At 45.8% G+C, this 17,874-nt stretch overlaps 1 protein-coding gene across 2 annotated transcripts in view; it reads right to left on the bottom strand.

The window, feature by feature from the left end:
* FAM151B (family with sequence similarity 151 member B) overlaps window positions 1-17,874 on the bottom strand; it is a 564,366-nt gene that overhangs the window by 533,969 nt on the left and 12,523 nt on the right. For both annotated transcript variants that reach the window (XM_078675308.1, XM_078675309.1), the window contains one exon: window positions 10,582-10,707. In XM_078675308.1, coding sequence (XP_078531434.1) covers window positions 10,582-10,707 — 126 coding nt within the window. The remainder of the gene's footprint in view (window positions 1-10,581; window positions 10,708-17,874) is intronic.

Below are 17,874 nucleotides of genomic sequence, written 5' to 3'. Positions count from 1 at the left end.
TTCCGTTTCTGAGCTCGGATTCGGGTGGGTTTTCCCCTCCGGGTGGGTAAGGTCCCACATAGTTATCCACCCCTCCACAGTCCATTCCCTTAGATGACTTACACCCTCACTAGACCTATCCACATCCTTTCCTGGAATGTCAATGGCCTCTTGGACCGAATTAAGCACACGGCTGTCCTCCGCGCTGCTCACCGCCACACGCCGGACATTCTCTTCCTCCAAGAGACGCACCTCCTGGGTACACGATGCAACTTTCTAGCTCGCTATGGATTTGACAGGGTCTGGCGCTCTGGTTTTACACGGGGCTCCCGGGGGGTGGCCATCTTGCTGAGGAAAGGGCTTCCCTTTACCCTGGCCAAAGCCGAGTCTGATGCGCAGGGCCGTCTCGGGCACCATTGAGGGGCGCCCCTTGAGCCTCCTATGCCTTTACATTCCGCCCCCACTCCTGCCTCCAACATTTCGCCACCTTACAGAAGTGATCTCCTTCCTAGGGCAGGGTCTTATGGTGGTAGGGGGGACTTGAACGCCGTTCTGCAGCCCCTGCGCGATACGACGGGGACCCTATCCGGAGCCCGTGTCACCTCCGCGAAGATCCTCTCAAGCTGGTCCTCGGCCCTAGGTCTCTGTGATGTGTGGCGGGTTTGGAACCCCCGTGGGGAACAGTACACCCACACGTCGGCAGCCCATCATACTCCCTCCCTAAATCACCTTCTCCTGATGCCGGCCACAGACTGCCAGCTGGTTTCCGGGGCTGCGATACATCCCAGGGGGATCTCAGACCACTCTCCCATCTCCCTCCGTCTCGGATTCCCTCCGACGGGCCCACGATGCGGCTTGGCGGCTAAACGCCTGGTTCTTGCAGGACTCTGCGATAGTGTAGTCACTTGGTCAGGAGTTGCGTCACTTTTTTTCCCACCAATACGGGCTCGATTCCCTCGCCGGGGACGCTGTGGGAGGCGAGCAAGGCCGTTATCCGGGGGGTGGCCAGGGGACTGGTCCACGCGAAACGGTCGGAGCAGATGGCCCAACTTGTCCAGCTGGAATCCCGGGCGGCACAGCTGGAAGCAGCTCAACTCACTAGCGACCCGAGGGATTCCTCCCGACAACTAGCCGTGGTACGCGAGGAGATCCGTCGGATCTTGTTGGAATCTGCTAAGATGCTTTGTCGTTTGTCGGTTGCCCGTATTTATGGGTGGGGTGACAAGAATGGCAAGCTCCTCCACAACCTTGTGTCCTATCCCAGAGTCAACCGTATTATTCCTGAGGTCCGCTCGACCACCGGGGCCCTCCAAGTGACGTCCTCAGCCATCGCACAAACCTTTGCTGCTTACTACGCGACCCTCTACACCGCTCGTTCCCCGGGCGCTTCTCTGGCTGACTTGCTGGACGAGACTGGTACCTGACTGTTGTGTCTCTCTCAAGAGACTGCAGAAGCTCTGGACCGCCCCTTAACCCTGGAGGAAATCCAGGGCGCTGTCTCGCTCTTACACCCCGGTAAAAAGCCTGGTCCTGATGGGTACCCTCAAGAGTACTTTGCGGCCTTTTGGGATATTTTGGCCCCCCATCTGGTAGATCCTTTCCGCCATGTGGCGGAGACAGGGACATTCCCGCCCGAGTCGGATGTCGCCACGATAATGGTTATTCCGAAGAGGCAGCCGCCCTCCCTGAACTGTGTGGACTACCGCCCGATCTCACTGATCAATACGGAGATAAAGATCTTCGCCACTGTCTTGGCTCAGAGACTCTGACCCCTCCTGCAAGACCGTGTCCACCCCGACCAGTGCGGGTTCATGCCTGCCAGGGGCACTCGCCACTGCATTTGTCGTCTCCACCTGGCTCTGGCCCACCTTGGTCGCCTAACCTCGTACTTGGCACTGCTTTTCATAGACTTTGAGAAGGCATTCAATACGGTGAATTGGGATTATCTGCAGGATGTGCTGGACAGGATGGGTTTCGGTCCCTCGTTCCGCCATCTGATCAGAGTTTTATACACTAATCCCAGAGCCCGAGTACTCATTAATGGGGAGCTTTCTGAGGCATTCCCGATGCGGAGGGGTACGCGTCAGGGGTGTCCGCTCTCGCCACTCTTCTTTGCGCTGGCGATGGAACCCCTGGCGGCCCTCATCCGACAGGACCCACTTATTCGGGTTGGGCCTGGGACTCGAGCCAGGTTGATAACATAGCCCTATATGCGGACAACGTTCTGCCCTATTTGGCAGACCCACATAGCTCTGGCCCCAGGTGCCAGGCAGCCCTTTTCGCTTTTGAGCGGGTCTCTGGACTCCGCCTCAATCTGGCGAAGTCAACTTTGGTCCCCCTGCATCCCTCCAGAGGCTGCTATGACTGGTAGTCGGACATCCCCCTTAGGAGACACTCGGTCAAATACCTTGGCGTTTGGGTAGCTCTTCTGCCACAACTCGAATGGGCTTTAAATGTTACGCCTTTGGCAGTCCGGATGAAGGCGTATATCAAGAGGTGGCAGACCCTCCCCCTTAACCCCCTGGGCAGGAGTGCACTCTTCAAAATGATGGTCCTCCCCCGTTTTCTTTACATACTGCAAAACATTACTGTCCACCTCCCGGGTAGTTGGATCCGCGAGCTGGACGGTGTCCTCACCCGGTTTCTCTGGGGAGGGGGGGAGACCACGTTTATCTCTGTCGCACTGTCATATTTCCCCCCTTGATGGAGGTATGGGGGTAAATAATCTCCACCTCTACTACCTGGCCATGAAACTCATGGTCATCCACGATTGGTATGCAGGCAGCTGGTCCACCCTGCATACCGCGTGGAACTCAGCAAGTCGGACTTCACGCAGATCCAGGCGTTTCTATACGATAGCCCAGTGCCACAGGCCCTGCCCTCGGTCACCAGGACGGTGTTTCTGGCCTGGCGCACGGCCCTACACCACGTGAGGTGGGACCGGAAACTCACTCGGCAGACGCCATTTTGGCACGGGTCCTGGTGGCAGGATGTCTTGTCCCTGCAGGGGTTCCGACGGTGGGACCTCATCGGAGTTTCAGTCCTCGGGGATGTTTGGGTGGGGGACCACATCCGCTCCTTTGCGGACCTGCAGCAGCGCCATGCCCTTCCACACTCCCAACTTTATAAGTACACGCCCTTCATACACATGTCGCACCCCCTGTCTCCCTTCCAGAGTTCAGCCCGCTGGAGGCTCAGGTGATGATGGGAAATCTAGGAAGGAGGGGGGAGTGTCCTGTATTTACCGGTCCCTGGTGAACAATGGTCTCGCTTCCCTAGATCGACTCAGGGTTCGATGGGAGGGTTGGCTGGGCCCCCTAGAAGAGGCGGACTGGAGGGATGCCCTTATGGCGCCCAAAACCCTGACCACATCCTCCAAGTTGCGCCTGGTTCAACTTTACTACCTGCACGTGGCATATCTCACACCGACACGTTTATTCCAGACACAGCTGAAATCCTCTCCAGCATGTACACGATGTGCCTCCGCCCCAGCCGATTTTTATCACATGGTATGGTGCTGTCCGGCTTTGGCGCCGTTTTGGGGGGGGGGGGGAGCGTCAGCTCACGCAGGCCTTGGGATGGGAGGTTACCCATGATCCGATGTGTATGTTGTTGGGGGTGTTTCACGGCTTGGATGGCTCTAGGGCGGACAAGCGCCTGTTGGGGGCAGCTGTGACAGTGGCCAAGAGAGACATAGCAGCGCACTGGTCCCAGGCTAAGGCGCCTACTATAAAAGGTTGGAGGAGAGGAGTGGACTGGTGTGGGATCCAGGAGAAAGCCCTATTCGAAGCCCGGGGGTGCCCTGACTTATTCAGTAAAGTGTGGGGTAAATGGTCCAATATGCTACCACCCTGATGATCTGCCTTTATTTTATTTCATGGTCAACTCCCTGTCAACTGTATGCATTGTCATGCTTATCCCGATGATTATTGATCTGCAACCAATGAATTTATATGTTGTTATAAATTTAATAAAATTGATTATCAAAAAAAAAAAAAAAAAAAAGAAGAAGATGTTGGTATGATACTTTATCCCAATCATTTGTCTTGTGAACCTGTCTGTTTATTGCTCTGGGAGCGGGAGCACCAGGATGACCGTGATCTGTCCTCCAGTTGTCTTTTTCCTTGTTGGTCAGAGTCTGGCGAGCGTCCCCGGAGGATGAATTCGAGTCCGAGGCTTGTCTGTCCATTGGAATACCTCTTCTGGTGTATCAAAGAACATGGTGCTATTCTTATAGGTAATTCGGAGACGAGCTGGAAACAGCAGCATATATGGGATTTGGAGTTCCCGAAGGCGTGATTTTGCTGCAGTAAAGGACTGTCTCTGCTGCTGAACCAGCTTAGTATAATCTGGGAAGATCATTATCTGAATCCGGGCCTATCGCAGGATGACATCTCTGTCATGATGATTGACGATACGAGCTATGATTGGTTGAGGGGGAGCGCCCGGAGGAGGCCGGCCGCCAGGGCTTGTGAGGTCCCTCCAGGATGAAGCATGAAGACAGCTTCCCATTTGAAATCCAGGATTTGAGCCACTGTTCCAGCAACATACACATGTCTGAGCCCTCGCAGCCCTCTGGGAATACCACAAAGTGTAGGTTATTGCGGCGAGCCTCCCTTCCGCATCCTCCACACAGGTGGGTGGGCCCCACGTAAGTGTTTCAAATGAAGTGAGGCGTTTTTGCAGACCTGTGATGGTATCTTTCGCCCCAGAAAATCCTAGTCTCAGCCTGTGTCTCCACCACATTAAGTCTTCTGGTCCGAATAATAATTAAAGCGTTCTGCTTACTCCAGAGACACTAAATTGATAGCGAAATTGGACGCGCCCCCCTAATGCCATATGTATATATCTTTGTGTATTGTTGATTCACCTATGTCACTCAGTCACTTTATTCACTTGATTTCATGTCCCTTATGTCCCTCAGCCTTTGACAGCCTTACCTTGAATATATAATCTAGAGAAAAAGTAAATATTTATTTCTCTGACGAAGTAATTTGTCTTCTGGGGCGCACACGTTCCCTAAAACCTTGTACTAAAAATCATAGGCAGAGACCGCAAGTCTTGTCAAACTGTTGCAGATTATTATCTATGTCAGTTTCTCCATGCCAAGCAGTTTCCAAAGCTTACGCAGCCAATCCACTTAGGTTGCTATCTTGTCTGTGCCCCTTTTGGCCAAAATGACCGGCTTGGCTGCACAAAGGGCTATTGTAATGGCTCTTAGGGAGACCTAGCAAAACATAACTGGGGAACTTAGGTATGTCGGTTTTGTACATCTAATTAATATCTGCCAGAACATCAGTCCAATGAGTCAGTATACCTGGAACGCTGCAATGTTGCCAACATCCGTCATCTCCTTTGTGTTTCCATTTAGCAATTTTGACTGGGGAAAAGTACCAGTAGTGCGTTAATTTAAGTAGGGTATATATGCGGACGTGCAGGCTCTGTGCAATATGTCGGATCATTTCTTAGGGGTAAGAAGCATTAACACTCCCAATCCCATTGCTGCTGGGCCGGAGATTTAGTGGCAACCATGGTGCGTTCAAGAAGGCATAGATGTCTGAGAGGAGACCCTTGTACGTGTGGCGGGTGAGGAGTCACCTCTCAAAAAGCATAAGTGCCTTCTGACATTTGGGCGTATGTGAGGCTGGGTCTCCCAGTGTCTAATGGCAACATATTGTCAGTGTTCATTAGACAGGATGCCATAGTTGGACTGGACATGCGAAAAATCCATTAGGCCGTTGTGGTCAAAAGGTCCCCCACTCTCTTTCAATTGGCCTTTTGCCAAGAGAGGACCGTGGTGCCCTGCATAGGAGGTGGAACGTCGGGATTTCCGAAGATGGGTGTTTGTGGCAATATGTGGGTGGAAAGATTCTTTGTTAATTGAACTCTGTACCAGGTCCTAATTATTGCCCTAACTACTGGTTAGATGTGGATCCCTGCTATCGCTTGGTCAATAAAGCACCAGTGCTTCTCAGTGCGGGCCTATTCCATTCCACCGGATACCTGAGCTGAGCCTCCTGATAGTACTAAACAAAGTGGAGGGTGCCCAAACCTCCATCCGCCACAGCGAGTTACGCGTATTTCAGCGCCATATGTGCCCTCTTACCAACCCATATATAATCTTCAACCAAATGCTGCAGCTTCCCAATGGTATGCGGGGCTGCAAGGGGAGGATTTGCATTATATAAAGTATCTTTGGCAGAAGTGTCATCTTGATTGCTGGCAACGGACCCAGCCAAGATATTGGACCGCCTTTCCAAGATTGTAAATCAGATTATGCAGTCTACTGCGCTGCAGGATAGTTACACTCAGCAGTCTTCGGCATGGAGTGGATTTGCAGGCTTAGGTATGATACCCATTGGGTTGTCCATGCAATCCCTCTATTTTTTGTGCTTATGCCAGATGTTTATAAGAAGAACATTCTATTACGTAGAACAAAGATTGGAAAATCTTTACCAGACGTTTTTTTCCCAACAGATTTATAAAATATATTTGTCGCTCCATTTTGAATTGGGGCTTTTGAACAATTGCATACGATATGTGACTTTCGGCCATATGTATCAAGCCAAATTGACTTTGCAAACGCCGAAATTCGCAGAATTTCGGCGTTTGCGAATGCAATTTGGACCAATGGTATGTATCAAGCAAATATGCTTGAAAAATAAGGAATCGCAAAAATTGCAATTCCTTATCTTGCGATTGCATTTAAGGAATCGCAAAATTTGCGATTCCTTAAAGGCAATGCAAGAAGCCCAAAAAAATAGCTAATTGGCCTTAAGGATTCGCAAATTACCACCAACTTCCAGTTGGTGGTAAGTTGCGAATTCCTTTCAAAATGTATATTTTTTCATTTTTCGAAGTGCCATGTGACGCACATACATGCCCTTAGGGCATGTATGTGCGCCACATGTGCACCCATGCAGATTTCAGGGGTGCAACAGGGTGTCCTTTGGACACCCCTGCACCCTTGAAAATATTCTCAATTTGTGATTAGCAATTTGCTAATCGCAATTAAGGAATTTTAAGGAATCGCTAAAAAAAAGCGATTTTCTACATACATACCATTTTGCGATTTCTAAATAGCGATTCCTTAAAAATCGCTATTTAGGAATCGCAAAACGGAATGTTGATACATATTATGGCCCTTTGTATCTAGATTCTGGAAGAAAATTCTGCCACGATAAGGATCTGATATTTTCCCCCCAATTCTCCAGATGAATGTCAATGTTTCCTTTTTTCAGAAAAAAACCTAAATGTTGCTCTTATGTACATTGATTTAAAAAACAATTCTCTGTAAATTCGTGCAGAGCATTTAGATTTCTTGGCAGGCCAATGGGAGTCAAATCCAATATATTTAGGTAATCGACATAAAGTCTTGAATGGCACCTAAAAGTTCCCAGCTCTGGTGAAAAGTTATTGATAGAGTAAAGGAGCTTAGATGCATCCTTGCTTTCTGCCATTTTCGGTTCTAATCAGCACACGGAGCCCACTGGCTCCCCTCAACAAGATTTTACACAAGGTTGATGTATGCAGCCCCACTACTAGTCTCAGAACAGTCAAATGTAAACCCATCCATGTTAGTGTTTCCCAAAGAAGGAGATGATCAACCCAGTCAAAGGCTGCAAAAAACGTAATAAAAGGCAGCATAAATAGGTTGATTTTTCTGTTTTGTGTACTTGCCCAAAATTATCTGAAGGACCGCTATATTATCCACTGTAGATCATTATTTCTAAAGCCGATTGTTAGCACTTTAGGATATTTTCCCTATCAACCCAGTAAGAGAGATGTTTATGGATACTAGTAGCAAAAAGCCTACCTACTGAGTCTAATAGAGTCATCAGTCTGTAATTTTGGGGCTTATTTTTAGGACTTTTTTATGTAACGGAAGAATTATATTCCCTGTCCAGGATGCAGGTATACTACAAGAGCAATAACTGTATGCAGATAGGGGTTTTAGGATGCTTCCCTAACCTTTCGCATTCGATTTCGGTACAGTAGGGATTTTATCCATTCCCACTGCCCTAGAATACCTTACTGCAGATATACATTTTTCAGTATGTAGAGCCAAGGGAGCAAAAGAATGTGATATAGACAGGTTCTCTATTGATCCTAATTTACTTGGTAATTTGTAATTGACCCATATATAGCACCCATTCTTCCTGCGAAATAGCAAAAGATGAGGGTTTAGATCTCGATTGGCTCAGAATTGCTACAATTTGCCAGGATGTCCTTGAAATGATTCCTCTACCACCTTAGATAGTTTGTGTCATAGACGATCTGCCTGCAATGGTGCATGGTTTGTTCTTATTCTACTCTGTTGCTTCTTCAATTGTAAAATCTTGTAGCCTGCCATAGAACAGGGACATAACAATTGATTGCATATTCGTGAGTTTAAATTCCTCTAAATGCTACCCTCCAAGGAATCAAGAGATCTTTTACCCCCATATCATTATTCATGTTTACTAGGCATGAAGTCACTGAGGCTATTATTTAACACCAGTACTAAAAAATGTCAATAATAATATTGTTCACACATTGAATAATGTTGCTAAAGAACCTGGGCAACCAGTCCTCTACCTGGTTGATGGGAGTCTTGCAGGGCAACTCTCACTGACCATGGTTTGATTAGTGGCGGTTAGGGGCACTAGGTCAAGTAACAGAACTACAATTAAATGTACAATTTTAGCCAAAGTTTGAGATTTGCACGGCTTTATGGGTAAGAAAATGTTGTGTGATCCACGCGAGGCACACCACCCTGGGGTCCCCTGGATGTCTACTTTTCAGAAATGTCTGAGATTTGGTAGGATTCCACTTTGCATTTTGGGGCATTTTGTATCATGTGTGTTAGACCCAGCCATAAAAGTGGGGTAACATTTTTATTGGGCTAAGTGGTGGAAAACAGAGTGGTGGGAATGTTTGGGGGATCCCTAAGGTTTCTGGAGGTTTATGTCACAGAAATGCAAGGAGAATTTGCAATTGTAGTCACAGTTTGAGATCTGCAGGGTATTGTGTGTAAGAAACTGTCATTGCATCTACACAAGGCACACCATCTTGGACTATCCCAGGTGTTTACTTTTCAGAAAGGCCTGGTTTTGGTAGGTTTCCCCAAGTGGTGGCTGACCCAAGTCTGAAAAGTACAGTCATTCAGCACAGAAATAAGAAGATATTGGGATGTAGCCCACCACTGCTACCTATATGTAAAGTAGCCCCAAAATAATTTAAAAACATCAAAATCAAAATTATCCTTCTTGCCATAAAGATGGGGATGCTTTAGACCCCACAGGGGCAGAAAGACTGTTGGGGTCAGAGTGGAGGTGAAACTAGGCTCAATGTGTGAGCTGGTGGGTAGGCCAACCCCACACTTGATAGCAATAAAAACAACTCCCCGGTGTCTAATGGGCTCTCCGCCCCACCCAGCGGGGTAGAATAGAGTTAAAGTTCTCTAATATGTCCCTGGGGCGGGACAGAAAGACTTTTGGGCCTGGGGGAGCATTAGTTGCTCCCCCTCCAAATGTATTGCCTTGCCACAGGATCTAGTGGGCTTTCTACACCCATTGAGGCAGGGCGGATTGGAGGAAAATACCTCCTATTTGCCCCAACCTGGGGCAGACAGACTGTTGGGGATTATTTAAGTGGGTGGTGTCTAGGCCCAATGCCTGGGAGACGTACCACCACCAATTTTACACCAAAAACAATTCCTCGTGTCTAGTGGGCTTTCTGCCCCCTGGGGACAGATTGGAGGTAACAACATCAAATCTGGCCTGGGGGGAGCGGTCAGAAAAAACTTTGGGCCCGGGAGTGGGGGAGCGGTAGTCCACTGTGAGGGGTGTAGCCCCTCCCCAAACAAAATCACCCCTGGTGTCTAGTGGGTGGATCCCAGCTTGAGAATTGCCCTCCTACTGCAATCCCCAAGCAGGGATCCACTAGGGCAAGATGCCACTGGAAAGAGGAGATTCTCCTCTTTCCAATGATACCTCTCCCATCAGCATTAGTGCTCGGGGGCTGAGATATCCCCCGAGCAGTGATGAAATGAATGTGGAATGAGCCGATCAGCTTATTTCACTTTCACTTTCTCTGAAATTACATCAGATCTTCATTTCGGAGTAAAAAAACAGCCTTGGTTGTTGGAGAAGCTCTTCCTCAGCTACAGAGGCTGAATTCAAGGAAAGGAAATCCCTCTGGTGTTCGCACCAGAGGGATTTCCTGTCTCTGGTACCAGGACGTGCTGGAGCCATCCTCAGCGCCTACACACTGGTGCGGAGGACAGCTCGGGCACGTCCTTAGCATGCTAGCTGTTAAACAAATGCTAGGCAGGCAGTAGACAATGCATGCTTCTTTGAAAAGTAATATTTGTGCATTTATAAAATTGGGACGAAAACGCCATTGCTTTAAAATCGTTTGTGGATCACTGCACACATCCTACATTCTATGTTGTACATTTTGTGTTGTAAAACTTTGAAATCCCCTAGCATAAAACTGTTCCTCATTCAAAATCTGGTTAATCCAACCCTTACAAATTTCACACATAGTCTATTTTATAGATATAGTAGTAAGTTATCACATAATAACAAGTGTTGTTTAATACGCATTTGTTAAATTTACCTGTTAATGCATCCTTCAACTGTGACTTGCTGTTTGCCGCATGATACCAGATAATGTCTGCCCCATCTCGCCTTTTAATCTGCTTATTGTTGATAAAATAATCCAAAGTCCCTTCCTTCCATGATTCTGTGAAAAAAGAACAGTTTGCAGGTGACTGTCTTATTTCTAAGGGAAGGGAAACACGAGGCTATACAATAGGTATGTCACTAGCGTAAGAGCATGGACCTCCTGCTTGTAATCATATTCTGTGGAGTAAATCTGCGTAGCAGTTAACTTCTGAGACATTAGACAGTGGTCCGGGTGAAATGACAAATGAAGACCAAAACAGAAAGTAATTCTGTGGGGCACTTAACTTGGTAGATACAGGAGAAAGTAAGGAGGGAGGCTAAATCTACATCAGCACATAACCCATTTTGAAAGAGTGATTTCAGCAAAAGTTTACATATTTTATTTCAATTTACAATTTGTAAGAATCCAGGGCCCCTTTCTGAGGCACACAGCTTTGGATTCTTTAGTATACAGTCTAGACTCAGGCTTACAGGTGAGATGTGGAAAGCTCAGCACGAGTCAAATCATGTTTCAAACATAAGTAGTGTATTATTTCTCTTTTCGAGAGTGCAAAATCCACATCAAGTGAAGCATGCAGATTTTGTCTGTAGTCTATAGAACTTTTGGAGGGCAATAAGGCCCTGCACTAAATACAGAGGTAAAAGGCAGGGGTGCAACTCGCTTAACACATGGTTATGCACATTTTCACAAGCACAATTACAACCAACATTTTGGTGGTGTAAATGGCTTGTGGGTATAATTTTACCAGTCAAAAAAGAGGTAGAACTACAAAACAATTTACTTCAAAAGTCTAAATCCTTGCAATCAATTAAATGAAATTGTGATTACGCTATTACCAAGCCAAGATTTCGAAGACAAAAATATTTAAAACATTAAAGTATATATATTGGATATATTTGGACATTTTCATTATCATGCAATAGATAATTTAAAATTATTTTAAGGTCATTTAACGTAGACTACCATATTTGTAATGTTCTATGGCACTCTGTAGGTATATGTCTGTAGTTACAAACACCTTTCCAACAGATATCGGATTCTAATGGCTTTAGACATCATCTTCTAGGATGTCCAGAGTAACTCTGAAACACAGTTTTAACTGAATTAGACTCACTGACATTAAATATCTTCCTGTACTTTTGGTACAAAAGTGCCTTTTCCATTATTTCTCCGATATGTCACTATTCAATTTACTCAACCAATCTGTAAGACGCTTCTGAAATGTCCACATCAGACTAGGATCATTTGCACCATTAATCCAATTAATGTAACTAAAACAAGGAGTTAAATGGGATCACTATTAGGAAGTACTTCTCTGCGACGGCCAAATTGGAAGCTTCCAAAAGACTTCTTTATTTTTAAACATGCTAGAAACCAATACATCCTTTAGCTACCGGCGTTTGCAAATGTTGAATTGAAATTTCCACTATATATCACAAGTTCTGTATGAATTCATTAAGTTCATAAAAATGTTGCACCAGCCACCGAACCTACAAATTGTTTCAGATATATACAATCTCGGAAAGAAATATCACTTTTCTTATATTAATTTCACTCACAAATCTAACAAACGTTTTCCATTTCTGGCATGGTAGATTCTGTATCACAATACACCTACTAATGACTAAATACATGGACTGGCAAGGGAGCCAGCCTTCAAAGTAGAATTATGGACTCTGGGCAATACATCCCCCTTACACTACATCTATGGTTGTAAACGCCCACAGCAGAATCCACCCCCCCGCCCCAACACTCACACAAACATAATGGACTATTAAGAACACAGGCAGAACCCTGAAGCCTTAGGAGCCTATTACGAGTCTGGCAGTCCGTGGATCACCAGAATCACGGGGGCACGGCGGTGGTGGTCTTCCGACCACCCTATTATGACTCGGTTGGTCAGACTGCCCTTGGACCGCCACAACCACCAGGGATCAGGATCTGGGCGAAAGCAGTACAGAAGGTAGTAAAGAGAGGGCCCTATGCCCCAGATGAACCATTATGGAGTGTGCAGCCCTTCAAACAGATAGGGCAAACAATGACAATTAACAAATGGATAGAGGGAGGCTGCCACATGATGGGGACCTATACACCGCTCAACGGTTTATAGCAAGAGGCAGAGAACGCATTTGAGCTTGGCAAAGGGCAATACCTACAATATGCGAAAATCTCTGTAGTTGCCGTGACCTATGGCCCGCATTTCCGCAGGAGCCATCCATTACAACGGTCCTGCAGTTGATATCCAACTTGACGGGAGGGCATAGACTAGTCTCACACATATAAAAAGCGCTTGTTGAGGATACCCCCACCAATCCCTTTCCAATTCATATTAAATGGGACGTTGTAATGGAAGAATCCTTAACACCGATAGAATGGAAGAAGGTGCATGAGGGGGTCAAACTGATCAGTTATAACACCAGGTTCAAACTCATACAATACAACATCGTGCATCAAACATATCTGACCCCGCGAGTATTACATAAAATATACCCAGAACGTCCAAGTCATTGTCCTAGATGCAGATTTGCAGGCGCCCACTTTGTGCACATGGTGTGAGATTGCCCAGAACTTGCGCCCTATTGGAGAAAAGTGATAGACAGTTTGCAGAATGCCACAGGATGGAAGATACCACTTAGTATTAGAACGGTTATCCTGGGACTTCTCCCCACAGCCAAGAACAAAACACTCAGCGGAAAATTTCTTCAATTAGGGTTGGTGTTAGCAAAAAGAAGAATAGCAATTAAGCGGCTGAGTCTAGATCCCCCCGCAGTTGAGAGCTGGGTAAAAGATGTACACGAATGGGCTACAGCGGAATTTACTCTAATGAAAAAAGTTAGAAGAGATGACAAGCTTGATAAAAATGCGAGGGCCTGGTATCTCATGATAACAGATATACTTAAAAAGGATGATCTCCCGATGGGAGAAGATAGATGTAGCCCAGTCAAGACAAGGAGAAATGGTAGTTGTGGCGGCGTTGGGGGACTTTCTAGTAACCGAGGATAGTATAGAAATATGAAACACACAAAAGTGGTATCTCCTATTGTTCCCAAAGATGGTACGACATAACACAACCTTATGGGGGGAGGGAGGAGGGATAAGTTAAATGTTAAGTTTCTATATAGTTGAAAATTGGTATATGCGAAACTATGCTGTAACTGTCTCAGAGGAGATTTGAGAATCAAAATATGTGATTTAGGAAGTTTGTGACACCGCATGTGGTGACGCCCACTGAGAATGTTATTGTATTGCATTTGACGGAAAATTTACTGTTACTATGCAAAATACCAATAAAAACATTTTTTTTTTAAAAGAAAAACACCAGTGGTGGTGCGGTGGTGTTTAGGCCACAATGTACTTGGTTGGGCTCCGCGGTCCCACCAAGCATATTACGAGTTTCTTCTCTGCCACGGTTTCCATAGCAGATCCTCCTCCATGAAAGCCGTGGCAGAGAGAAAACAAAGGAGGGGGCCCTACTGGGCCTCCTGTTGCCTGAAGGCCTGGTGATGCCTGCAGCGGGGGTACTTGGTGTGCTCCCCTGTGTGCATGCACCCTAGTATCTGCACTGTGCCGGTACCGACTTTGACCTTCCCACTGCGGTGCCTATTTCATTTCACTTTCTCTGAAATTACATCAGATCTTCATTTTGGAGTAAAAAAAACAGCCTTGGTTGTTGGAGAAGCTCTTCTTTAGCTACAGAGGCTGAATTCAAGGAAAGGAAATCCCTCTGGTGTTCGCACCAGAGGGATTTCCTGTTGCCTAAAGGCCTGGTGATGCCTGCAGCGGTGGTACTTGGCGTGCTCCCCTGTGTGCATGCACCCTAGTATCTGCACTGTGCTGGTACCGACTTTGACATTCCCACTGCGTTGCCTATTTCATAGGCACTGCCCTTCGAACGCAAAAGAACAGCCTGCCAGAAACGAACAAACCTGTATTCTGGCAGACAGTTGGCACATGGGTTTGGAGGTGTGGCGGCGGTGGTGTGTTCCCAACGCACCGCCAAACTATTAATCAGGCCCTAAGTGTCTTGTTACCTATATTATAAACACAAGCACTTAAGAATCAGACTCTGGAGAACCAGGGAAGAATGGGACGGAAAGGTAGAAACACTGGAGTGTGAATTGTATTAAACACCTTATAACCGATCACCTGTAAGTGCAAGTATAGGTATGACTCAATCAGAATCAAAATATATACAAGTAGGAACAATTAATTCCATTCACCACCTGGAGGCTAAAGTATCAATGAAGCGGTGTTAGGAAAGCGACGCTTCACTTTGAGGTCTAATCACCGGATAGACAGCAAGTATCCCTTCCTCCTCCTTTTCACTTCTATACCGCGCTACTACTAACTTTTCTTCCAAAATCTGAGACACCTGTTTCTTCCCCAGTTCTAGTTATATATGTATTGGAAGCACAGTGGATAAACATTTTTTACGAATAAAATATTTACTGCATTCAAACAGGCTTCTACAATTAAAGTATCTACTTCCAGCTTCTCCTAAAATTGAATTTTACATTCAGTGACGATGAATAAATACTGTGAATTTCTGAGTCTACCCTCAGTTTTTTTAATGATTTCGCTTTTTTTATTTTTTATTAAAGATTTATTGATTACTTTCAGACAAAACATACAGTCAAGAATGCAAAACTGTACATGACGAATCGAGCACATGCGACCCTTGAACTCCCCCCCCCCCTATCCCGCCCCCCGACCCCCTCCCAGGCAACAGATATACATTATCGCTACTCTTCCGTGATACAATAATACATTTTTGCACATTTTACAAATAACAACCAGTAAGAACAATCCCTGAGGCACCTGCCTGATGGCCAGGAAATAAGCCGAGGTAACAGTGCAAATCATTTAGATTCCGGGCTGTCGCAGTTCAGTCAGAAAACTCCAGCACATAAAACAGTACATTTAGAATGTCAGGGTGAGACATCAGATAGGAAGTGATAGGGGCCCAAAAGTCTTGTACCCTATAAGTGTTTAGCCATGCAACAGTTGTAGCACCAAGGATACTATGCTGCATAACTAAATACTTATAAGGTCCCAAAGCGAGACCTATTGGCTATGCCAATGCTTGTTTCCGATGTTGCTGGATGCATCTCGTGTGACATGTTCTTTAGCAAGGCCATAATAAGCTATGCAACTTTGTAAAATGCCTTTAAGATTTTTTCTTTTACCTCTTCGGAATGACGTTAACCAGTAGCATAGTCATAAGAAGAACTGTAAGGATGTTCACACAAAAAGTTGTGTTTATCTTCCATTATTTCCGATTTGACTTGAATTCTGATTTGAGCAAATCAACGTTTCGGGAAATCTCTTTTAAAAATTGGGAAGTCTGACTGGTCTGTGTGCCAACTGTTAAAAGGAACGAGAATAGAGGAACAACCAAAAGTACGGCAGGAGAGGGCGAGAAGAAAAACAATATGGATAACGGGAGGGGAACATGAGCATGTTGAACAAGGACAACGGGAGGGGGTGGGGACAAAGGGAATGCGGACAACAGGAGGGGGCAGGAGCATGTTGCACACGGACAAAGAGTGGGGGCGGGAGCATGTTGCACACAGACAATGGGAGGGGGGCGGGAGCAAAGGGAATGTGGACAACAGGAGAGGGAGGAGCAAAGTAAAACACAACAGGAAATTAAAAATCAAGCTGAGGCAAAAGAAAAAGTAGTGTGGGTACCAAAACATATGGCCCGTATCGAAAGGATCCATGCAGCAGGGGTAAACACCAGGGCGGATGAAAACAGCCACAAGGCGGGACAAATGTATTCTATCCACGAACCAAAACAATGGCATTTAGAAAGCGGTCTAAGTAACCAATCACAAGCGGCGGGCGTGTGGTGGTGTCTTCTAACTTCCTAGAGACATTACAGCATGCCTCGCAGAGCATGCACGCTGCCTCTAGGCTCGACCTAAGTACAGCTGAACAGAATTACACCAAATTTGCCAGAGAGATATATTGTTACCCAGAAAGCCTACTTTTTGTGATTTTGTGTAAATCCATTAAGCAGTTTTTTTTCGTTTTTTTTTATTAAGATTCAAAAGTTAGTGTTTTCTGGACGTGACCTAGCCGGCACCTAGAGATCTGATTCACAGGCCATCACATCAATAGAAATGTTGCAGCTGCCATTTTAAGAAATGAGGGACTCATTTAGTCCCTGTGTCCTGAGTTTTTAAAAAAAATGAGAAAAAGAGGGCATGGTGGGGGTACTCTGGCACGCTGGGGTGAAAGTAAAAAGAGAATTGTGCTGCAAAATTTTTATTGACAGTAAAGCAACAGCTAATTTCTTTTCCTGTAAAAATGGTTTTATGGGTTTTTTATTACTGTAGGGTTCTTAAATGCATCATTCTAGAGTGCTTAAATGCAGAATTTTCTTTGAAGTAATAACTGGATGCACATTTCCCACCTCCCAGGCAACCAAACAGGATTTTATTTATTTTTATTTTGAAGGTTTTATAGAGCGCGAATAAGATCCTTGCGGATATCAGAGCGCTTTACAATGATAAAGTTGATTATGCAAAATGAATAACATGACACATTATAAATGCAGTAGTTTGGGGGAAAGAACAAGTATGGGATGTTGAACCCAAAGTCCAAGGAGCAAGCTTCTCTTCTCAGGCCTCCTGGCTACAAGGCAGCAATTACCAGCACAAACCACGAACTCTAGCCCACAAGAGAAAGTAAAGCGGCACTAAAACATCTGGTACCAAAAAACATGGGCACGCCCGCTTTTTTTATTTCAGGTATTCAATCATGGCAGGTGGCCAACTGACATGTTTAGGTAGCGATCGCTGCCTTTTGGATTCATGGCGCTATATGACACAGCTATTAATTTATCCTACAAAATGGCACTTGATCCATCATGAAAAGAAGGGTGAAAGGTCAAGTCGACCTTTCCAAGCACTCAAATGTAGTAAAAAAACAGCGGCTTTAACCAACTGTGCAACCTCGCCTTTTTATTAGTACATGAACTGTGCAGAGTACTTTACAACTCTGCCGATAAGAATCGGTTTATTAGTATTTTTTACACGAAACTATACTTACTAACTGTTCAACGTAGGTTCTCATTGTGTGTTAGTAATGGTATTTCTTGGAACCAAAAGAGGAACTGCGGGTAATATAACACCCTAACTGAAAGGCATTCATTGAATGGATGAAAGTCTGCGTCGGCCCTGCTGGGCATAAAACCTGTGAGCTGCAGACTGCACACAA

Source organism: Lissotriton helveticus, chromosome 2_1, assembly GCF_964261635.1.
Source record: "Lissotriton helveticus chromosome 2_1, aLisHel1.1, whole genome shotgun sequence".
Lineage (NCBI taxonomy): Eukaryota > Metazoa > Chordata > Amphibia > Caudata > Salamandridae > Lissotriton > Lissotriton helveticus.
Note: the sequence above shows the minus strand (reverse complement) of the source record. Positions and strands in the feature narration are given on the sequence as shown.